This window comes from Bombus flavifrons, chromosome 6 (genome assembly GCF_040668555.2).
Source record: "Bombus flavifrons isolate JBK064 chromosome 6, iyBomFlav1_principal, whole genome shotgun sequence".
Lineage (NCBI taxonomy): Eukaryota > Metazoa > Arthropoda > Insecta > Hymenoptera > Apidae > Bombus > Bombus flavifrons.
Genome location: NC_138447.1, coordinates 5,530,627 through 5,555,658, shown reverse-complemented (window position 1 = coordinate 5,555,658; position 25,032 = coordinate 5,530,627). Strand labels below are relative to the sequence as shown.

The window sequence follows — 25,032 nt, the reverse complement described above, 5'->3', positions numbered from 1 at the left end:
TTAATTGCTACAATTTTAGCAGTTAAAAATTTTATAAATATATATACAATAACTTCAATTTCAATAAAATGATGTAATTGAAAAGTTTATATATTTTAAGTAACATTATTAATCTTCGGAAATATAATAAAGTACTAGAATTATTTATTAATAATATTTGTATCATTTAAATTGCACATTTCCCTCTTTTTGTTCAATGTGGTAAGTATAACATATGTAGTTACATCTAGGTGTAAACTAATGCCATAGTCATATAAACAAATTTGGACATTCTCATACTGAAAGTATTGACGAAATCGTCCGTTTTTTGAGTGGAAAAGATCAAGATGGAGGTCAAAGAAAGGTCTTGTTCTGCGCATGCGTAATACGTATATACATATACATACATAGATACTATGAATATTTCAAACCCGAAATGAATAGTCATTTCTGTTCGAACAGAGCAGATTCATACTTACACTCTACTTACCTCTCTAGCTCGCAGAACAAGATCTTTTCTTATTGTCCATCTTGATATTTTTCGACTCAAAAGATCGACGATTTTCCCTAGCGAGTACCAGACCCGTTTTTATGACCATGTAGTACTTGCAAGGAACAAATTGAATGAAAGCGTTTATATGAATCCTTATTACGAGATTAATATAAATTTGACAAAACAATGAATTAATTAAAATCAATAATATAATTCTTTATACTAGTAATGTATCATTTTAATATTGTTAATTAACGTATTGAAATTCATATGAGTATACCCTTGTTTTACACCGTACCTCAAATCTGTTAGTAACTAATATGGCGGAATAGATAGATGTTGACTTTTCAAGATCCGGATATCTCGGATTCAAATATTTCTACATAATAGAGTTTAAGAAGAGACAAGTTAAATGTAATTCTTTTATGTCATTATTGGTACACGTTGTAATTATCATTGAGGTCACGTGTTGTGTACTTAATTGTACTGAGTATTATTAACAATAAGTGCGTATATTACCTATTAGAACAGTCTACTTGGCAAACAACTGTAACTTTGGTTCTTAACGTAAATGTATAATAAGCGTCATTTACAAAATCAAGAAACATACGACTTTTTAATTATTTTGATTTTAAATAAAGATAATACGACTTACGTAATGAGAGTGTTAATATCAATTTTATATATTCCATCGAAAGGTTAAGAGATGCGTTTATTATTTAAAGTTCAATTTATTAAAGAATACCTATAATTGTATTAAGTACATTATTCAAAAGAAATTAAATGTACTTAATAATGAAAATTTTGTATTACTTTAATTATTACGTTTTAATATGTCTATTACATAAATGTTTTACTAAAACATATCATTACAAGTAGATATATTGTAAACTTTAAAATTAAGACTATAACATAATAATGTCCTTTGGAAACATTTGAATCAACTTAATTTTATCGTAAACCAAGAATCAAATTTTTAGAATATTTGTTATAAACTTATCATGACATGAAAGATATGAAATGTTAATTTTATAGTGTTTTTAGTTAACTGAACAATTTAGTTGATCTTTCAGAAAAATGTGTGATTTAGCAAAAAAAATGAAAGATTCAAGTGTTAAGAACAATGTGCAAAATGAATCAATGGATCAGTTTTATACAAAACAAAGTGTTGATAAGAAAGAATCTGCATTAAAAAGTACAAATGAAGATGTTCAACGTGCAATTGAAGGTTTAAAGGATATACCAGATGAGGAACTTCAAGAATTTCTTGATGATGAAGATTTTATGGAAGGTTTAGATGTTGTTGATGCTTGGGAAGGTGATGAAGAAAAGGGTCGTGAAGTTGAATTTAAAACTACCCATGTTAAGGATCAAGAACAAAAACGTTCTTCTAGGTAGCATTAATCATATAGAATCCATATTGTTATAGCTATTTCTTATTATATTATAAAAATGAATTTATTATATAATATTACATAATAATTACAAATTATTATAAAATATAATAGCAACAAACTTTCACATAGAGTCAGTTTATAACTTATAATTATACATATCATAATTTTAATATCTAATATTACATTATAAAATCAATGTAGTTTATGTTTAAAAATTTAAATTCTTCCCTTTGAATAATTAGTAATATACAGAAAAAAATTATTATAAGCCTACTTATAGGGAAAGATATCGACGTGACCACAAAGGATCTTACAATCGTGAAAGACCGAAGAGAGAAGAAAAGAAACATGAAGAAATCCGTCGCGATCCTTCTAAAAGCACAAAAGATATAGAAAGAGACAAAATACGTACAAAAAGAGATAATGAAAGCAAACTTCTAGCTGAAAAAGAGAAAGCTATTAAACATTTGTTGGACTCTGATAATGTTGTACCTCCAGGTACAGAAACTGAAGCCATTCAGAGCATTACAGAGAGACAAAATATAGAACAAGCACAGATGCATGTGCGTAGGAGCCGAGAGCGACGTAGAAGTATAGAACGTCAAAGAGGAAACTCATTACGACGTAGAACTCCAGACAGAATTAGACTAAATTCTCCTCGACGTAAATCTCCCCTAATATTAAGTCCAGAACGTTGTAGAAGTACTTTCAAGATGAGCAATGAGAGACATCGAAGTCCACTGAAGTTTAGTCCTGACAAAAGAAGAAGTCCAAGATTTAATTGTGCTCGTAGAAGCCCTTTTGGATTCAGTCCAGAACGACGAAGAAGTCCAATTAGACGACTTAGTTGGGAACGAAGAACAAGTGCAGATAGAAGATGGAGTGCTGAACGACACAGGAGACGTATAAATATACATGAACGGTGAGAGGACATTATTTTTAAGCGTATATAACTGCTTAAGTTTTACTGTAGATATAAAAAAATGTTTTTTATATAAATCTATCTTGTAAAACAAGTTCGTATAAAATCTAAATCTAATGTAAAAAGTTTTTTGCTTTTATTAAATTATACTGGTGAAATTTATTAACAGTTTAAATTAATAAAATATTTTAATTTTTAAAATTTAAATTGTCAAGCCGAAGAAGTCGGTCCCGTGATCGACAACGAAGTCGCAGTATGGAACGTCTTAGAAGAAAGGTCAGCCGCTCACCAATTAGTAGACGTTACAGTCCTCGTCGTAGAAGTCGAACTCGAAGTAGATCATTAGAACGTCGAAGGAAACGATCTCCCTTTATTAATGAACTTACAAGGCAACTAAGGAATGAAGCTATAATGACATCACACATGAATTCTGGATATACACATCCTTCGCCTATGGATGGCATATCACCTCTAATGAATAATGTATATCAGCAAGAAACAGAATCTAGACCATCAATGCCAATACCATCTTACATGCATCAAACTGGATTAGCACCACCAATGTCATCAAATATAACAACTGGTGGTCCACCTTTTATGAATTTTGAAAATTCATCTCAGCCAATGAATTTTGATTCTGTTCCATTACATCCATTACCTCAAACTGAATATGTTTCTGGTCCAGTAATGTATAATCAACCAAATACTGGTTCTATTCAGTCAACACATCGACCAGCACTTCTTCCAGCACCAATTTCATCACCACAACATGAATCTGCTACATCTACAGTGGAACATATACAAACATATAATTCATCTCATGGCATTCCTTCCACTCGTCAATCTCCAATTCAAAATTTTGAATTTTCTAATAAATCTAAGGATACAATCTCACAAAACTACAGGGAACGTAGATTTACGGATTCTTATAATGGATATCATACCTCACAAGAAGAACGATTGAAGACTCCCGAACCACCAGTCATCTCAGATACAAAAGTAATTTTGTTATATATTATAACAAAAAATTCTTTTTTTATATAGCTATATATTTTATTCTGTATTATCACACACAAAACAACAAATATTACTTTGAAATTAATGAGTAATATTTTTACGTACCTTTTCATGTAGTGTGCAGTTAAATTTTTAAATCTTATATGAAAACATTAACATTTGTCTTATGAATTAATTTTACAGCAATTTGAAAAAACAAGTTTATCCAGTCTGTTAGAAGCATCTGTTTCCGCTAAAGGTGCGAATATATTTGATTTAATTACTATTCAAAGCTATATATACAATATTTCAAACATTTTTTATGTTTAATAAACAAAATTATTAGTTTATTTCTCACGTTCTATACATTTTTTAGATTCAACTAGTCTGCCAGTCTTGTATCCAGGTAAGAATAGTTTAATTTGTCAACTTATAATGGTTTCTACAGTTTATCTTTAAGTAAAGCAACATTATTAAATAAATTTTTTAACATTATTTTCTTTTCAACCTAATTCAAGTACAGTGATATAGAAATGAGTAAATTAATTCTACGTAATTTTGTTTCTGTTTCACAATAGGATTCAAACCAGAAATATTACGTCACTGTGAACACGCTTTACGCGAACTTCCTATTGAAGATCTTCGTTTAAAAATGAAAGGACGATTTTTTTATGATCCAAAGAAGGAGAATATACAAAGTGAACAAAATGTATATTCGTCAAATTCGATTCTTTTACAAAAGAACAAAAGCAAAATCTATTGGGAAGAAGAGGAAGGACAACATCTAACTTCCATAAAGCAAAATGTACAAATGCACCAAAAAATTTGTCAAACTGATGAAGTGGAAACAAATACAAAATTTGTTCAAGCGAGCGTTACTATGGTAGATTCTGAAGTACAAGTATATCCTCAAGATTTACAATATGCTGTTAAAGAAGAAAAACGACCTATTATGGATCGTTTAGATTGGAATGTGCGTGAAACATTTGATTGCACACCTAAATTTCGAGAGGCTGACGACTTGAGATGGAGTTTAAGTAATTCTTCTCAAAAAAGAACTTGGAATAGAACGGTATCACCTCCTAGAAGAATTGATGATCGTAAACATCGTATAGATTCTATATCTTCCTTAGATCATGGTTCAAGAAATATGAAATTAGAATCTCCAATAAGAAGCAGAGATAATTTCTCCAGTCATAAAGGATCTGTACGAGATCATTATGTCCATGAAAGATACTCACCTAATTACAGGCATTCTTTAGAAGGACGTGATGAATTTCATGAAAACAGAAGTGATCATAGTCGAGGTGAAAGTCCAATGATGCTAGAAGATTCTGCAGAAGAATTGGAATTGGAACATACATTCCAAAGGGGAACAGATTGGCATGGAAGAGGGAAGTTACCAAGAGGTAGATCAAGTTCACTAATGAAACATGTGTACAGAGGAAAGCATTCAGGTGGAAGATCTTATCGCGGGCGTGGAAATTTTCGTGGAAAATTCTAAAATTATTTGCATAAAGCACAAACACTAAATGTAGAACCATGTAATCAAATATACCAATATATTAAAAAAGTTATAGTCTATTCTTGCAAAAATTTGGAAAGAAAGACATGAATTTATCGTTTTATTTAAAAATTAAATTTTTACATCATATGTTAAAAATATTCCAAAAATTATTACTAAAATAAAAATACATTTGAAATACAGATTGCATTTGAACATTACATCATAAATAATCAAATGCGTATATACATAAATATTCTTGACAAAATATGATAACATTATATTTAAGGTGTAAATTATAAAATCATTTATATGTAATGTGTTCTGTTGAATAAACATTTTATGGGACAATACAAACAGGTGGAAGAAAGACACTGTTTATGCTATCATTGAATTACTAAACAAATGTAAATATGTGGTAATTATGAATTTCATGTATTACATTAATCACGGTTTATTACCTCGTTCTATTATTTATTATTAACCATTTTTATAAATGTAACTGAATTGTTCAACTATGACCAATATTGAGAGAGAAAATTGAAATAACATTTTACTATACATATTATAATATGTATTAATTAGAAAAATTATATTTGTGTACAAAAAATTTTAAGTTCCATTTTAAATTGACATTATTTAATATATCAAATGAAGAATTAAAAATTGTTCTGTATTATTTATCTCCATTTTTCATATATTAAATACATATCCAAATTTTGTAATTTTAAAATAATATAAAATTAATGATTTTTCCATTTAAAAAATTCTACCAATTTAGAAATCCTTTTATATGCACTCAAACATAGAAAAAATTTAATATTGAGAAATAACAATATATACATATATTTCCTTGGAATATCATTTTAAATACAAAGGACAATAAATATAATTAAAAGCGTAGAAATACTTTTAGGTTAAAATATGACGTCCCCACAGATGTTTTAAGACGTGTGTAATACAATATGAATTTAATAATAATGATTTATTATGCAAAAAATGCTTATGATTTTTACAAGAAAGAGATGAAATAATATTATTTTTATTTTTATTGCTATTTACACTTTTATTAAAACCATGAACATAGGAATATTGGGATCCCTAGGTCCATGATTAAAACAACACTACAAGTCATATCAACATTTTATCTTTAATTTATAGTTGGAAATTGAAATCACGATTATATAAACATATTTTGACACTCGTATATTGTAGCCTAAGGAAAACTATGCGAAAATTGAGTCGTGACTAGTTGTAAAATATTAACATGAAACATAAGAATATCCTTATTCTGCGCATGCGTGACATACTATGAATGTCTCAGACAGAACAGTGACACTCTATTCATCTCTGTCTCGCAAGAACGAGAACTTTGTTGACTTTCCACGTTTATCTTTCACGATTAGACATGACTCAATTTTCGGACGGTTTTCCCTAGGTTTCAGTACATCAGTGTGGAGACCTGTTTGTATGATCGTAATCGTGTTCCAACGAGACGAGGCAGTAAGCGCAAACAAAATGTGATTGTTGCGACTGCCACTATTGCCTACCCACTAGTGATACTCGAGTTTCTTTCTTGTCCTCATTCGACAGATTATAGGTATATACATATATATATATCATATAATAAATGCTCATATTTAAAACAACATTACAGCCCGTAGAGTGCTGAAGCATTCTGCTTGCGTTACAACTTGAAATAATTCGAAAACTAATTCAACGTTTGAATAAAGAAATACACAACGAGAAAGATTAACTTGAACAATAATTTATATTTAAGACTGATTATATTTAAAACTGAATATTTATAATAGATTGACTACTTTAACAAGGATTTGTATTTTTATGAAATTTATTTATACTCTGAGCTCAGTGTCGTGACAGTTTTAACGGTTCAACGATTCTAACGATTCTCTCTGTTTTTGGGTCGCAGAGTAACAGATTTATCTGTTTAGTAGCCAATTTATTTGTTATTCAATAAGACAAATTCTTATTAACTAATGCTAATAAACATTAATTTGATTGGGGTTTACAGTATTAGAAAGCGATTTATGCCTTGGCAATGTTTTTTCCCACGGTAGCGAAAGTAAATGCGAAATTTGAGAGTGATGACCGTTGTTACTGATAAATAATTTTGACATTTAATCAATAAATTTGTTAAATAACTTTTGTTCGTTGCCTTGGGTGCGCTGCTATACAGCTGGATTCGCGGCGTTAGAATTTACCATACAAGATATTCACATTAGAGGGAACCATAATCATACACCAGTTTACAACAATAATAATAAAATTGAACTTACAAGATAAATTTTTTTAAAGTAATTAAGTATATAGACTAAATAGAGGATAATTAAGAGTAAGTTAAGGTATATATAATAATATATGTAAAATTATAGTGTATATCGAGATTGAATGACAGTTGAAATGAGAAATCTATGTAAATCAATCTTATTTTGTAGCTGGTAGTCAAAGATTAATAAAATATATACATATATGTTTATATAAAATAAAATTGTAATAAAAAGTAGAAATAACAAAATTAATTGTGATATAAATGTGGTATATATTAATAACTTCAAATTTTTGTGATATCTTGTAAGTTTTTGTAAAAATAAATAGATGTTGCTTTAAATAGGTCTGTCTTGATGAATAAAATGTTTAAACATGAAGAAACGATTAAAGAATTATTATATTCATATTATTTTTGTATGCCTGATTTCTTTTAAAATATGTACTAACATGTATTTTGAAATACTCATTATTAATGAAAATAAAAATTGTACTATTGTACATCATACATTATCAGCCTTATGTAATTAATGAAAGTAGATACCTTAATTTTATGGTTTATCTAAATCCATACATGATATAAAATTAAGCTTTTAAAAACTTTCTTTACTTGTAATTAGTGTATGGTGTATTGATTTAAAAAAATACAATAATATTTTGAAACATTAAACAGCAATATTATTGTTTAAGTAGCCTAAAATTTTTGTGTATACATCGTATCAATACAAATATTGCAAATATTTCGTTTATTAGAATCATTTTATATCATCTAATTTATATTACTTATTTTGTTATTATACAATTATTAATTGCTGTAATGTATTTTGTAACTTAATCGTTAATAAATAATCCTCTACATTATGAAAATCATATTTACTAATAAAAGGAAGATTTGTGGAATAAATAGATAAGGTTTATTTAAATTTAGTTTTGGTTTACTAATGACATTGAAATTAATATCTATATTTTTAAAAAATCTACAATAATTTAATACATTTTTTAAAGAAAATTCATAGTTTATAATATAGATCAAGATGTAATTCCTATTATTTTTCATGTTTTGGTCCAGAATTAGGTATTTAATATACATAATCAATATTATATATATGGATATAGTATTACGATTTGTTAAATTGTTGCATATGTATCAATGTTCGTTTTATTATTTCAGCTATCTTACCTCTAGCAAAACAGGCAAATTCTTGAAAAACATGATCATCACAATGTGTATTACTTACAGTTAAAATTACTTTTAAGGGATCTTTCTTTTTAAGTGTACAAATAAAATCTAAATTTGTTCTATTTATTATTTTTTCTTTACCACAGTTTTCTATTGTTTGTTCTGACATAAGAGCTTCCTTTTGTAAACAACTCAAACTGGGATCTAAAACATTATTGTCAATTCGTCTATTGCGCCATATGCAATGGGTCCCAGTACAATGAAGTGTAACTGTTTGCTGTTTTTCTATATGCACATCTGATAACATCTCAACTTTTTGCTGCTTTGCTTCTGTTTCAACTGGAAGTACTTCAACTTGTACTATGAAAACTTTTTCAAAAATATCTTTTACTATGTTAAAAACAGTAGAATACCAGTCACCATTTGAAAATTTCGTCTTTTCTGTAGTGTTTACACATGTTTCCATACTATTTGATCCATATTGAGATTGATTTGCAGAAATTGTAATATTAAATTTACCTTTCTTTTTAAGATCTGTGGTGAGCAAAGTTTTCATTAGATCTTTGTAATCATTTCTACTAGATATTGCACAAATTTCTGCACCAATTGCACAATATCTTATAACAGAATCCAATGTGGAAAATTGTGTGCCTGCTGTAACATTATGACATAGTTCTATAGGGTCTTGTACACACATTGGTTTATTAACGTTGAATTTAAGAGATTCATCTTCTTTTACACATGCTTTATATCTATTCATACATGATGGTAAATTTTTTATATTTTTAAACTCTGATTCTGTGTGTACCATTCCATCTATCGGACATATTACTTGCGATTTAAATTCAAAAGTCGCATAAAAAAAGAAAAAGCCATGAAGAAGTTGTGGAATATTATTTTTATTTGTAATTGGTGGTAATACTGCATTTTTGTCAAAATTAACTTGCCATCCATTTATAATTTGTGGTCGACATGTACTTTTCAGTACCATTAAAGGAGGGATAATATTAACAGAAGGCTGTTGTAAGTAAAAAATAATTAACAACACTAAAGCATAATTGGATATTTTCTGTCCACTTGATATCTTAAAATGTCGTGCCCAATATTTAATAAGCAACATTAGTGGTTTTAACCTGTTATCAAGAGATATGCAATATTTTATCAAATAGCTTTTATATACACCCAAACTATTCTTGAATGAAATATCACAAGAAACATTTGTTCTAACATAATAAAATTTTATAATAGGTGTCTTAGCTTTTGGAATTAATATTATGTTAGAAAAAACACAGTTCATTCGATACATAACTTTTTTTACTTCTTTAAAAATCTTATGCATAGTCCATGCATCTGTTGATGTACTTTTACTTTCATTTATTGGTTCACCTTCAATAAAAGGATATGTACTATTATTAAAAAGAATAGAATAAATATATATATTATAAAATAATAATAAAATTGGATAAAAAATTGTGTCTTACCAATATCCATATATATATCTAAATCACATTCTTTAAAACCTAATCCAGTTTGAGTTGAACCAAACCTATATGTTTTACACCTTGGAAATATCACTTTAAATATTTTATCCATTTGTGTACAAACAGATTTGTATCTTGTTTCTAATTCAGTATCAGTAAGTTGCACTGCATTTAAAAATATCATTAACTGATCATCAAACGTAGATTTTTCTTCAAATATATATTTTATGTTGTCATAACTTATAGAATCTGTATTTTCCACAAGACTATTTTGTTTCTCTGATTTTGGTCTTTTTAAATCTTAAAAGAAGATATTTATAATTTATAAACATAAAAATATATATATATTTTTCAAATGAATAATACTCACTATTATGTGCTTTTCTTTTTTCTATATTCAGCTTTACATTATCTATCCAAATTGGTTTATTTAATAAAGCTTCAGCAGAACTTCTACATTGTTAAAAGATTATAAATATAATTACAGTATCAAACAATACAACAATATTAAATGTAATTTTACCTGTCACAAAATTCAACTATGAGATAACTTGGACCAAATTGATGTCCTTTAATTACACCATATTGTTGAAAAAAATGAATAAGTTTACGAGCAGGAATAAATTTCGGTAATGGCAAAACAACAATTGACCTTTCCATAACTTGCAATCGTTCCAGTCCTTTTAAATGTTTCTTACCAGCAAGATGACCTTGCAAGGCATATTCATCTTGAAAATATATTGAGCATACATCACAATGTTTTGACATTTTTGATTAAGTATTTAAAAGCATATAATATTTCTCACTTCAAATTTATCAAAGTTTTATCTGTTTTGTCTTTTTTTTTAGTACTATTACACATTTAATAATGTACACATCAATAAAATATTTAAAAGATTGATCTTTTTTAAATTATATCTTTTTTTAAATATATAATTATGTAATATTATCTTATTTTTACAAAATAACGGCTACTACAGAATATTTTACTGAAATACAAATAAGTCTTTTTATTTTGTACAGAAGTCTCCTATCTTATTCAAAATGCACCAATTATTGCATTTATTTTTTACTTCCACCTTGAATAAAAAAGATAAGTAATATTTAGACTTAATATCATTGATAATTTTTTAATTTAACTTGTATTAATTTTATCAAGAATGTTTTACCATTTACTTTTTAAATTGCTTTTTGATCTGTTCACATATTCCATAATGTATTTTAAGAGTAATACATTGTTTAACTTAATATTTAAATTCTTTCTTATAACAGAGAAATACAATAAATGCACTTTTCTCTGAAGTTGTATATTTGAACCTGTAAATAATACGAGCAATGAAACAATCCAGTTTTTATTAACTTCAAATTTTAATCTGAACTTATAAAAATAGTGTTGTCAACTTATAGTAATTATAAGAATCAAATATTAGATTTTAATACATTATATAAAGGTGACAATAAGTAAATATGGGATTAGTATCTACACATTACACATCTACATTGATGAATAATTTAGTTTACTTTATTAGTTTTCTTTCAGAGAATCACCCACCGATAAATAATGAATATACAACATTCTACACTCTAACCTGTCCTAACCTAAGGTTTATTTCCATTGCTTACAATTTACAAACGTTTTGGGGGAAAATATCATATGTTCCTTACGGCGAATTGCTGAATGTTAATGGAAATGACGTTATACCGTTATTCTCGTAAATGAAGCATATCAAAAAGTATTTTTAATTTTCGAAAATGTTGTAAATCTGTATTTGTAACAGTATTGTTACAAAGTTATTTAAAGTTTTGTCAAATTTTAAACACGTGTAAAATGAAAGCATAACTCAAATTAATACTTAGTTTTAGTAATAACTTTATGAATAGAAGAAAGTGACACAATAAAATATTATCTAAGGTCTCAGACATGCCTGTAATGTTTATCAAATTATTTTTGGTATTGATAAATGTTATTAAGTTTTACAAATATTTATGTTGGATGTTCTTATATATTTAATATTAATATGAATATTTCTAATGAAATATTTGATATACAAGATTTAATTTTGTTCTCATAATATTTTATAATATAACTTAAAATTTACTTTTATCTGTACTTTGGATTTCCAAATTTAATTTGAAAAATTTCGTTTGGATGAGGTTCCAAGCTGAATGCATATTGTGTAATTCTTTACATTACAACATTATTGTTTCTAGAATCTGATGTCATATGAAAATAAATATAGAATATTTTTGAAAGAAATTCAACAAAAAACATTTTACAAATTTTGTTATAACCCATCATGTGTCTGTGTACTTTTAATATCTTGTAACTACTTAAAACAGATTACTGAAGATTTAAAATATATAAATATATTTTTATAGTGCAAATTCATTGAATGAATTACTTTTGTTAAAATAGTGCAGTTACATAAATCTAATTTTTCAATAAAAGGTTTCAAACTAAGTGGTATAAAACATGGTATATATAATAAGTGGAAAATAGCTGTCAGTACTTTTAAAAAATTTTTCAATTTTCCAAACATGTTTAGAGGAATTACTTTAGCGAATGTAAGATTAAAAAATAACTGCTTTTTATTAATATGATATTTGTAATTTGATTTTACTGGATTAGATTCTTGCTTATGGATTAAATGCCTCAAAATATTAAAATACTGAAATTTTTTACGTCCCTTTTTAAATTGCTCCAAAAGCAAAGAAACAAGTGGAATAGGATCTTCATAATTAGCAACAATATTATTTTTTATACTTTCTTTTATAATAAATTTATATATGTATTTCATTCCCAAGTTTATTTATGTCTAAAAGACAACTTATCAAACTTTTATAACTTTTATAACATGGTAAAGATGAAAATGTATAAATGAATATCTAATTCTTTATTTATATATTACAATATATGATAGACATTTTGTTTAGGAAATATTTCCCATTTTTTGTTTTATTATTTTCTTAGCTTTCATTTGAGTTAAACCTAAAATAATAATTTATTATTAGTAATTTATATCATGGTATTTTAAATTTACATAAGTTTAAGGTTATTTAAAGACATATAAATGATACATACATATAAGAGTATCAAAGCTTATTTGAAATATCATAAGTATGATATTTAATATGTAATATATCTGACATAAAAAACCTTTAGGCAATATTTCTTTATGTAATTTTTCTTTAGTTCCCTATCTATTTCGAACGTAATGTTTTCAAAACATTTATATAAATATTCCGATAATAAGCTCTATGTCATAGAGACTTCAGAACCAACATTTATCGTGTTGAAATAACATTTTATGACGTAAATAGTGCCTAATTTAGAAAAAAGCAAAAAATTTAAAAGTATGAAGATGTAAATAAATAATCAAGATAATAATAAACTAAAATATACGAACTGCTGAAACTTTGTATTAAAGGCTTTTTTTGTACTTCATGTGGTAGAATTATCCATCGTTTATATTTTATAATTAAAAAGTCAATATGTGAAAATGACGATATTTTTTAATACAAAAAGAGCATAAATAAAAACACTGGTATCAAAATATCAAAACTACTTGATTAAGGGAGAATGTTTGTATATGCGCATTAAATTGGTACGCAGCCTATTACGGATGCGGTGAATATTTTGGATATCGCATAGTTTCTCCTTTCGTACGATATCTAAACTATTAAAATGTTATCTTTTAAGAATCTTTAAATAATTTTTAATTACGATATAACTACTAAAGCAATAATCTATTTTTCATACAGTTATAGTTGTTGCATAAAATATTAACATTACATATCAAAAAACTGCTATTTACGGAACAGATTGCATAATAGTGCCGCAAGATCTATTAAATATTACGTATAAAAAATTTATATATTTAAATTTATTATAATAAACTGTACGAAAAATTGTATTTAATACTGGTTGCATATATATTCGATTTAAAAAATTATTTTCCTAATCAAAGAGAAATTTGAGACATGAATTTCATAATTTCATAATTAAAATTTTTAATGATAATGTAAGGAAAATTTTGCATTTTTATATGATTCTTAAATAAATTGTCTTATAATATATATTAAAAAATAAAAAATTTTTCCGTATAGATTGATTCTGTACTTTATAAACGATATTTTACTGATTAGTTTTGCTAAATAAAATTATTGAATTATTTCATTAGATATTACATCGACAGGTAGAGTATTACATCAATAATACTATCATAAGTATATATGTATGTATATATACCTTATTCTATAATATATATCATTTTAGAGTTTAAGGTGTGTAATACTTATGAAAAATCACTTAAAAATTGAAAGTTTATTAAAAGTCTATTTATACGCTACATATTAGAATTAAAAATTTTTATTTATCTAGTGCTTTGAGGTACTATATAACCTAGTTTACAAGATTATATAAATATATACATATATGTATATATATATTTTTTTAATAGCAATTTGTTTAAAATAATGTAAAAAAGCTATATTTATATAATTTTAGTAAAAAAATAGTTTAAAAAAGTGAAGACGCAAGGTTGAAAAAAAGTGACATTAAAAATATTTATTTAAAAATAATTGAAATAGTTGAATTTACATCACAGATAGGGTTGGTAAACCTGAGTATGAGCAAAAACCACATGGAAAAGGTACTGATGATCAGTGGGAAGAGGTGAAAATATTAAGAGACAGAGAAGAACGACAGATGAGAAGCGCCACAAAACGGAGATGCGGACGTTTTAGAAAACATTCGGCATGGATCGAGCTCCATGTTCGCCCGTGAAAGTGATGCGGTATATCCGCGATTAGGGGATACAAATCTCGTGTCTAGTGGGAGGACGTTGAATAGTTTGTATGCGTTAGTTTGTGAGTCAGTATTTGGAACCGGTCGTTTCGAGAGTGGCAAGGTTAGTTTAAGGGTGTGTAATCTCTCGGCGTGTCAGAAAGTAGCGTGGCGAAACGATTTTTGGTTTGGTCTCGGTGCACGAGGAAATCTTGGTAAAAACCGATCGCGACAACACAAAGTAATACAGTTTAATCGAAAGAAGATATCGGAAAGAACGACGGAGAAGAGAATACTAATAACAAAGGCAAAAATAATAACGTTAAAAGTGGTGGCGAAGGCGGCGACAACGACAACGACAGTGACGGCGACGACAGCGGTGGCGCAAGGTGTGAGGACGAGGTGAATGCACGGCGGCCGCGGTGTGTGCCAGTGGTGTGCGCGCTCGTCGCTCGTGGAAACCCGCCAAAACCCGCGGCCGCGAACAACCACCAGCAAGAGCAGCAACAATAGCAATAACAACAGCAGTAGAAGGAAAAGGAGAAGGAGGAGGAGAAGGAGGAGAAGGTGGAACAGCATTAGCAGTAGTAGTAGTAGTAGTAGTGGTAGCAGCAGCAGCAGCAGCAGGAGCAGAAGCAGCGGTAACGCGCGACGTTGTGCTGTTTTGACAACTTTCCGCCGCGTCGGGGCGTCGCGCCGTTTCTCTCGCGGCGGCGGCGGCAACAGCAGCAGAGACAACAACAACGGGATCAACTCGTTTTAAGAAGGTCGTTCGTGACGGCGGTTACAGTTGCGACGCTGCTGACCCCTCAGCCTATACGACGACGACGGCGGTGGCGACGACGACGGTGGTGGCGGCTGCGTTGTTATTATTTTGCCGCGGTGCTTTTGACCCTACAAACCGGGCGAGTTCATTGCAGCGCTTTCGCGGGGGTGTCAGCCAGTTTTATTACTCCGGCCTTCTCCGTCCGCAGCAGCAGCGCCGACGGCGCCAGAACCATACCACGACGTGGTATATGCAGCATGTCTACTAGTGTATGTACTTGATCACACCAATAATCCAGGCACGTTGAACCGCCTATTCATAGGGCGAGAAGTTGCCGACAACTTCTGAACATTGACTTAGTGCGATATCTTGACTGAGTCAACTGAAAAGAACTACAGTGACGTTGCGACTGATTGTGAGAAAGGACGCGACGAACCACGTGATATACCTGTCGTCGGGCCGCGTCATGCAAAGCATGCTCGACTCCCCGATGGCCATAACCTGAATTGAGCCGATTTGACCCGATTAAACCCGATTCAACGTAGTCGCAGTTGAACGAACAAGCAAACGAACGAATGAAAGAAAACAAACGGTAGCCATTGACTTTTTTCGTCTTTCCTCGTGCTTGCGCTCTCGTTATTCTCTCTGCTGTTTTTTCCTTGTGATAAAGAACACGCTACCGCTTTTTGCGATTAACATGAGGATGTTCGCTTGTGAGTAACAAGTGTATTATGCTTTGATGGTATTATTCGTCTAGTGTGAAAACAAAGTAAAGATTTAATCACAGGAAAAAGATCAGTCAGTCTGCTTCTAACAGGTGACTAGTTGAACAAATGGACGGATTGATCGCGATACGTATACTGTTTCTCGTTCGTTTAGTGTCCTCTCATAACGGTGTTAACTTGAAATAATCATGCTATGGAGCACTGTGCACTTAGTGTCATTGATACAGTGTCGGTATAGTGTCAACCGTTACGTGTAATTGTCTGAAGGTGGTGGCGTGGGAGTCCGACATTTTAACCGCTCGTATTCACGAAAAGATACAAGTGTCCACGTGTGAAATACGGTCGCCACTCAGGCCCGTGAGAATCACAAGTCGAGCTTATCAACAAGATTTTTTAGTGTCTTCTCTGATAAGAAACTTACTATGCGTGCGGTTAATATTTGATTTCATGGTCACGATCTATTTATTTTTCCATTTTCGTGACCACACCGTTCATTACCAAAGAAAAAGGTGTCAAGCACGTTTCTTACGTCGCACAGTGGGTTATTTGCTCGATCTAGTTGGACAAAAGTCAGTTTTGTTAAACTCATTACAGGTAAAAATAACTTTTTATCTGAGAAAGGCAAGTACCACGGAGGCAATAAACTGCAACTGTTTTCATCTTCACATTAACATGTATAGCTTCTGATGATTAATTGAAACTTGACCGTGTCTCACAGCGAACGTACATTTTGTTGCTTATTTCCGCGATAATAATCTTTTAAATTCGTCACTTTTTCCTGTTCTTAAAGGTACCTGTCAGTATCAAATTATTTCCTAGATTGTCCTGAAGTAGGTAAAGGTGCATAAGTCTCAAGCATTTTAATTAAAATTTCATTTATTTCAACATACTTAGAGTATTAAGGAAAGGAATTTTTTAGTTAAATTTAAAGGATCTATCATCATAACTTGAAAGGATTTGTTAAAATACATGAATCTCCTTATGATCATTGTGAATATAATAAATGGTCATATGTGATATTTTTTCACTAAGGATTACTTTTACTTGAAAATTTTGTTTTTAGGAGCATCTTGGGTTAAAACAATGACTCGAAGAGATATATATATCAAAGAAAAATATATCAAAATATATTTCATATAATGCAACAAAAATAACATTGTAATATTAATGAAAAATTAAAATTTGTTAAAAATTACATTTTGAGTCATGAAGAATACTTGGAAGATTAGACCAAGAAAATTAAAAATAAATTTCCATATATAAAATCTGAAATAACATACATTTTGTATACATATCTTAGTTATATTTAATTATATGTACATATTATTATATTTATCGATAATAACAATTAAACCATTAAAAACACATTCTAATGATTTTTTGTCTTTAAATTGTTTTAATTTTACCACAAATAAGTCAATAATCATGTTGTCGATCAAGCAAATAACAGAAGTAATTTTGACCAGCTAAATTGGAAAACATCCCACTGTGTGTCAATTTAACAATTTTAAGAAAGAGTAAATGATGGAAATTGTGTAATTTTGTTTAATAGCAGAAGAAAGGAAATTATAATTTTTAGAAACCAGTGTGTCTATTGACAAGTTAACAGCATCGTTGAAAAATATCTGTGCTTTGTAGTGAAGTGTTGGATGGTATTTTATCAAGTGTCTAACAATGAAAAATACCTGGTGAGTCAAAATTTTAATATATAATATTTATAAAAATATGTAATCATTTGTTCTTGCAAAGCATATGTTTTAATTAGTTATTCGAGATAAAGAAAATGGGAGAAAAGAAGGAAAACAGAATAGAGGGGGGAGATTGGTAGTAGAAAAAACTAAAGAAGTATAATTTTATACTTTTATTTATATTATTATTCTTTTCATTAATGTAGTTAGAAAAAACGTGAAAAAATGAAAGAAGGAAGAGAAGAATATTTATAAACGAAAAAATTCATTTATTTTGTTTTTAGTTCTTAAGGCTTAAATTTTTAAATTATGAAATTTTATTGTATTGTGTATTTTGAAACGTTCGTACTGCATCGAAAAGGTAAATGGACTGAAAATAGTGTATAATAGATTTAATTATTTTTAATGTCCTTGTATTTGTTTATATCAATTAATTTTTTAATGTTATTTTTATCTCTTATTTTTTTTTTTTTTTTAAATTTACGATTTTGTGATTCGTGTAGAAACGAATGTTTCTAGGTTAGGTTACTGATCATTAGTACTTAACCTCAAATACGGTTAATTATCTCATCTCTTTTTCTTGATTTTACCATAATTTTATTGGTTTTCATTATTCATACATGTTAATAAACAAAAAAAGAATTTCAAACAATGTAATTGTTTTTCCCTTTTCCTCCAAAATTGTATATCGATAATTTGAAATCAGTAAATGTCTAGTCTAATTGTTATCAACTTGTTACAATTTGTTATTATTTATAAAGTTTTACTCTCTACTTTTTGTAAAAAGATGTATTTTTTATAAAATGAAGAAGGTAAAACTTCACTAGAGATGTATTCAAGATCATTTTATTGTTCAGTTAGTAAAGCGACATATCTTACATGAAATGTATTGCTATTTTTGAAATTATATCAAATATGATGTTAACTTGGTTATAAAAAATAAAAGTAATATCATACTGTTTAATATAAGTATTTCAAGTGGTTACAAGTAGGAATTAAAGCAAGTTATTAATTGCCAGTATAATATTATATTTTTTATATTCTATTTGAATAGTTCCTATATCCTATTGTCAGTTACAGATTTTTAGCAAATTGTTAGATTTCATAGTATATATGAAAATTGGTTATAAATTTAATTCCATTTTAAAATAAAAGTTAGATTATAACATATAAGAATAAATTTGATTGTGTTGTAGAAATTTTAAGTTTTATGTCATTGACCTTTTAATGGTTTTTTATTTTAAAGTATTCTGTACTTTAAAATAATAGTACGAAACTTCTAAGTTTGTGCTTCATGTATTGTTTCTTTCCATATTGTAAATTCTAAATTATCATATATTTTAAAAAGGAAATCACATATTCTTACAATATTTGGATTTTAAAATATGTAAAATAGAACTAAAATAGAAATTTAGAACATTAGAGAGGAAGAAGCAAAGCGAAAAAGACTATTATATCATAAATTTTAAATTGAGACTATAAGATTTGAGAGGTTTTTCTGAAATCAAAGTTACTGAGGGTAAACATAAAGATGGTATAATTCTTTTAGTTTCAATTATTAGTTGTTTTATATCTATTATATTATTTATTTCTATAATTTATTATAATATGCGCAACAACAGATCAGGTTCATTAGATTTTTCATACTTTGATACGGTGAACAATTTTTTAAATATTTTACATTTGTCAAATGTTTACAACAATAAAAACTTAGAGACATCCATGCAACAATATGTTAAGTAATGTGATTATAAGCTCTTAATGAATATTGCAGTGTAAAAGAAACAACATTATTATATATATATGTGTGATATTTACTATTATGTTTTTAATACTGCACGTTTAATAATGATATATAATTGTTAAAATACTTGTATCTATAATTTCTATTATTAATTATTTCTATTATTAATTTATTTATTTATGTTATTCATATTTTAGTTATAATTTGGTAATTAATTAGTGTTAATATCTTGAATGTTATGACTTGTTTGATATTTCATTACTTTGATATTTATAACTTGTTAAGCATTGTTACGACTTTATTTATTGATTAATAAATGAGTTATTAAATTAGTAAAGTAGTACTGATTATGGTATTTAATGGCAGATTTAAAAGTATTGACTTTTTAAGATGATGTGCATTAGTACATATTAAATTATTGTCATGAACACATTCCAACTGAGTTAACTATTTGAGATCAATAATTAAAATATTATAAATATATTAGATCATTTAATATTATAATACATGAAATATGTTCATGAAGTATAATCTCATTTATATTGAAAGAAGCACATTTTTACTATCATTGTAAATTGCACATTATTTTATCTAAGTTATTTAAAAATGTAAAGTCACATAAAATTTTATAATAGATATTTTATAATAAATATGAATATTTACAGAACTACATAATATATGCCATGTAATTAATATTCTAGATCATGTTAGAAGATGGTTATATAATATCATTCTTTCTATTTTATATTTCAGAATTAAAAAATAATCAATGTGAGAAATTATAAATTGGTGTTATGTGTACTATGTTATCATATATATTATATGTTCATTAAATCTTGGATATTAATATTAGTTTTGTCATTCTAAACATTCAAAAATATTAGTTTCATCATTTAATTAATGGAAGCAAAATTTTTGTTAATAAAAAAAGTATAAAATCATGTCACATACGTACACTTGGAATTTAAATCTCATTAAGAATTTTATTTCTTTAACTAGAAACATATTATATGTATTTGGAGACATAAAGCAAAACAATGTCTGTGTTTTACATGATATATGTTAAATTTTTTTTTAATGTGCAGATAGAAATTATAATACTGATGATGAAAATTTGTATAAAGCAATGGTTCATGATAAAACGTGTGGGCTTTGTTGGATAGCTTCTAAGTATTGATATTTGATTAGAGGATTAATGACGAAAACAGTTGCTTACTTTAATGCAAAATTAAAACATTATTAACTTTTCTTTTGCATTATACAGTTAGTAATTTATAATACAATATCTGTTTTTATAATTTGATTTATCATAAAATAAATGAATGTAGTCCACAATAATATTAACTTGATTATAATAGGATAGCAATATACAATAATGTAAGAATTAAAAATCCAATATAAGAATCTAATGCATAATAGTATAAGGAATTAGAAATAAAAACTCACCAAATTCCTTGTAATAGGCTCTGTGTCTAAAGTACAATGACTTAAATAAAATGAAATAAAAAAGAAATATTACTTTGATTGTTACTATAAATCACTTATATCATTTCTCCTTTTGATAAAAATTATACATTGCTATACATTCACTACAAAAATCTTATAATGTGACATTTGATATTAAAACTTTGTACGATACTTTTTGACAAAAGTTCAAATAACAATTTAATATATACTTTGTTTTAAAATGTTAAAGTATAGCTTTATGGAAGATATATTGTGGAAATATGCATCTTTTATAGTATATAATTTTGTCTCTTTTATTACTATGACTAAAATTAAGGAAAAGTAATAATTATAAACAATTAAATATTTGTTTACATTTTAATTCCATTTTTAAAATGTGTTACATTTTGTTTTATGATATTGAATATTTATAATATGTGAAGATTAATGTTTAAATTCAAAGGATCTGTTATACATAGTTTGTTACGATAAACATTAAAGAATGAATATAGGCTAAATTAATTGATAAAATGTAACTAGATTATGTATATAAATATCATTCCTTGTTTATGCAATGTTATTGATTTAATATATGTATGTATGTATAATTATAATTAATCTGAAGTACACATTATAGGATATGCTTAATAAAATAAATTAGAAGTTTAGTAAATAAAGCACCATAAAATTGAAATATTTTTCAAAAAATTTTTATATTTTTATAATCTCTTTTATAATCTTAAGAAACACAAGGGTGATTTAAAATAATAAAGTTAGGTGAAGTAGTATTACTTGTTTAATTATTATTCTGTTTTGTTTATTTCTTAATTGTTGCTTTGGTTTCTTGTTCCTTCGCTATTACATTTTGATGAATATATAGAAATTTATAAATTTCAGTAAAATAAAAAGGTATAATTTAGATGATCTTGGTATTATTTGGTTTCCTTCTTAGAATGCATTTATATTTAGATTATTATTAATTGTTTATTTAGTAGGATTCTTTATTGTGCCTGAAAAATGTTATTTATTGTTTGATTATATCATTTTAATTTTTATACATCTTTTAGATTAATTTTTATCATATGTTATCGGCAATTGGTGTATTTTAAAATCTTATGCCACACCAACACTATTATTAGTACTAAATCAACAAATTTTTTCAAATATGTAAAATGTCGATGTAATACTTGCATGTTGTAATATTTGAATTATATATTTTTAAATAAAAATATTAGCAATTAATTAAATGAATTGTTACTGGTTCTTGTAACTAACCTTATCTAGTTTTGTAACAGTATTTAATAATATCCATAATGCTATAACCATGATAAAATTGAGAAAATCTATATATATACATCTTGATGAGTACCTAGAAATACATACTTTGTTCTTAAAGTAATTATTAATTATTATTCTGTAATATAAATTTTAACGTTGAAATTCCGATTGTTTAATGATATACTCGCGAGATTTCATGATTTTAACTTTATCTATAATACATTGTTACATTCGTAAAACAAAAAAATATGCTGTAGGAAATACGTTCACGATTAAAACCTGTTAAGTTAGTATCAAAATTATTTAGACTATTTTACTTTTCTTTTCATTAAATAAACCTATATATAACACATCCTACGTGCGCGTATGCGGAAACGACGTGCCTAATAATAGGCGACACGTTTACCGTCGACACTTATTGGGTAGCTTACTTACGAGATATATTTTGGAAGTAATAGGATTGACATTATAAAATGTATTTTATATCTTATGTTTAAGAAGGAAGTTATATATACAATTATTAGTTGAAGTATGCTTCTCGAATTTTGCTAAAAATTTATGTAAATATGTATTTCGATATTTAATTAAAGGCGTTTAAAAGAGATATCAACGGACAAGAATGCTTTATTTTCGATGGAAAAGGAATTATGCTTTTCCCCTTTTTTTTCTTATAACTTGTAACGTGTGACTGTGATAAAAAAGTAGGGTTCTATAATATATTAGAGCACGTTAGTGATTATCTCAATCCAAGTACAAAATTCACGACATTGTTGAATTTTGTAATTGTTAATTAATATTTATAGATGTACTAGATCATTAGTCTTACTGCAATGAATAGTATATGTATCTTGTTCCCGAAATTTTTTGTAACATGAAAATTTGCTCTTTTTCAGTATTTCTTCTAATATCTACACAACAATAAATAATAACTTAAAAACTTTTTCTATTGTTATTCTATTGTTATTTATATAGTGTAATGTAACATAATATACTACATTTTTATTGGTCCTTGTACATTTATTGAAAATTGTACAGTGTCTGAATCTTTGTGATCGACTGTACATACATATACATATATATCTAATACTTGCATTTTAAATAATAAAGCATTTAGAAATGAATTCTTTCGATAGTAATTTTGCGTTACTTAAATATCTATTTGATATTTAATTGTATTCGTTAAAAAATTCATCATTGCTATTGTCACTATTAATTCTGTGTTCCTCCTGTAAGGGTTAAAGTTGCATGAACGTGTAACAAATTTAGTATACATCTTAGATTATAAGCACGCGCATCAGTTCCTAACCTAGCTTTTATACGCTGGGTGACAAATATATCACTGTAATTAGAAGTACTTGATACGATATTCTGAGATCCTTTTAAGTGTAGAAATTTTTAAGAAATTAAATTATTTCATAAAATTACCAATCAATAATATATGAATATATATGAATGTATTTACAAAACAGGTGGTACACGTGGTTTGTGGATCCTTAATTAATGAAATTATAAAATTAAAATTTTTCAAGAGTTTCTTTATATCAAGATGAATTTAATTCTTGATTTGCAAGAACTTATGATTCTTTTAATAGAAAAATAAATTAGTTGACACAAGTATTAAATAGCGCTTTAATGGTTTACTGTTTGATTTCAGACATCAACATCACAAAGATCATGGAAGTTGATAGTGAAATTGAATGAGAATTCGTTTCGTCGAAAAGTGGAATTTACAGCGTAAGACGACAAGTGAACTGATAGCAGTAAAAAAGAAGAAAATAAAAAACTGAACGTATCGTTGTTGAAAATTGATAAAATTAGTTAAAAGGACAGAAAGGGGCTTAGGAACGAAAAGGATTACACGAAGGGAGAGTATCGGAAAGCGAGTGTACACATTCGTGGATTGCGTAATAAAAAGGGAGAGAGAGAGAGTGAAAAAGAAAAAAACTCAGTGTGTTTGTAAATAAGAGTTATTTTTCGTATGAGGGAAAAGGAGCTACATCGACGTCGAAACGAGGAGAAACGAGTGAGAAGACGTTTAAAAGTCCTTCAACGAAAGAAGGTTCGGAGGACTTTCTCTCTCTCTCTCTCTCTCTCTCTCTTAGAAGGATATACGAAGGTGATAAAACACTGGTAACAGAGGATAAGAAAGAGGTGAATGAAGGAGAAAGAAATACAGTGTCACAATTATTATCGAGCCTTTTTTCTATAGCCTTCATTCAAAATCAATCGTGTTTCTTCCACTTCTAGAAGAATATTATTCGCGAAGAGTGACTAGTTTAGATTTGAAAAGACTGAAAAAATTTTCACGGGAAGCAAGAGAGAGAGAGAGAGAAAGAGAGAGAGAGAGTGAGCGTATAA

The 25,032-nt window shown here is 27.5% G+C and overlaps 3 protein-coding genes across 14 annotated transcripts; 2 read left to right on the top strand and 1 right to left on the bottom strand.

Moving 5' to 3' along the window:
- The first annotated feature begins 765 nt into the window (after nucleotides 1-765).
- LOC138180674 (serine/arginine repetitive matrix protein 2) lies at nucleotides 766-5,706 on the top strand. 4 transcript variants are annotated; one of them, XM_069114738.1, is made up of 7 exons: nucleotides 766-1,170; nucleotides 1,546-1,866; nucleotides 2,150-2,791; nucleotides 3,007-3,790; nucleotides 3,992-4,046; nucleotides 4,164-4,193; nucleotides 4,366-5,706. In XM_069114738.1, exons 2-7 carry the CDS (start codon nucleotides 1,550-1,552, stop codon nucleotides 5,289-5,291), a joined length of 2,754 nt encoding a protein of 917 aa, XP_068970839.1. In that variant the 5' UTR covers nucleotides 766-1,170; nucleotides 1,546-1,549; the 3' UTR covers nucleotides 5,292-5,706. The 4 variants fall into 4 exon arrangements, with proteins under 4 accessions (XP_068970839.1, XP_068970842.1, XP_068970841.1 ...); XM_069114741.1 differs by having other exon boundaries at nucleotides 779-886; XM_069114740.1 differs by having other exon boundaries at nucleotides 788-886; nucleotides 1,534-1,866.
- Nucleotides 5,707-8,490: 2,784 nt separating this feature from the next.
- On the bottom strand, nucleotides 8,491-11,962 carry LOC138180741 (speckle targeted PIP5K1A-regulated poly(A) polymerase). 9 transcript variants are annotated; one of them, XM_069114863.1, is made up of 6 exons: nucleotides 11,831-11,962; nucleotides 11,411-11,558; nucleotides 10,765-11,320; nucleotides 10,612-10,694; nucleotides 10,242-10,541; nucleotides 8,491-10,146 (listed from the first exon to the last, which is right to left on the bottom strand). In XM_069114863.1, exons 3-6 carry the CDS (start codon nucleotides 11,007-11,009, stop codon nucleotides 8,699-8,701), a joined length of 2,076 nt encoding a protein of 691 aa, XP_068970964.1. In that variant the 5' UTR covers nucleotides 11,010-11,320; nucleotides 11,411-11,558; nucleotides 11,831-11,962; the 3' UTR covers nucleotides 8,491-8,698. The 9 variants fall into 9 exon arrangements, with proteins under 9 accessions (XP_068970964.1, XP_068970963.1, XP_068970958.1 ...); XM_069114862.1 differs by having other exon boundaries at nucleotides 11,794-11,918; XM_069114857.1 differs by having other exon boundaries at nucleotides 11,682-11,910.
- Nucleotides 11,963-14,834: 2,872 nt separating this feature from the next.
- LOC138180507 (uncharacterized) lies at nucleotides 14,835-24,588 on the top strand. Its single transcript, XM_081833732.1, is given in 6 exon segments — nucleotides 14,835-15,774; nucleotides 15,776-15,824; nucleotides 15,827-15,883; nucleotides 15,885-17,027; nucleotides 18,071-18,206; nucleotides 24,329-24,588. Coding segments are annotated over 4 exon segments (624 nt in total). The 5' UTR covers nucleotides 14,835-15,433; the 3' UTR covers nucleotides 16,062-17,027; nucleotides 18,071-18,206; nucleotides 24,329-24,588.
- The last annotated feature ends 444 nt before the right edge of the window (nucleotides 24,589-25,032 follow it).

Coding starts and splice junctions, on each gene's coding strand:
- LOC138180674 (XM_069114738.1), top strand. CDS start 1,550: ATGTGTGATTTAGCAAAAAAAATGAAAGATTCAAGTGTTAAGAACAAT. Junction 4,047..4,163: donor AGCATCTGTTTCCGCTAAAG/GTGCGAATATAT, acceptor TACATTTTTTAG/ATTCAACTAGTCTGCCAGTC. Junction 4,194..4,365: donor TCTGCCAGTCTTGTATCCAG/GTAAGAATAGTT, acceptor GTTTCACAATAG/GATTCAAACCAGAAATATTA.
- LOC138180741 (XM_069114863.1), bottom strand. CDS start 11,009: ATGTCAAAACATTGTGATGTATGCTCAATATATTTTCAAGATGAATAT. Junction 10,542..10,611: donor AAAAAGAAAAGCACATAATA/GTGAGTATTATT, acceptor TCTTCTTTTAAG/ATTTAAAAAGACCAAAATCA. Junction 10,147..10,241: donor AGATATATATATGGATATTG/GTAAGACACAAT, acceptor CTTTTATTGAAG/GTGAACCAATAAATGAAAGT.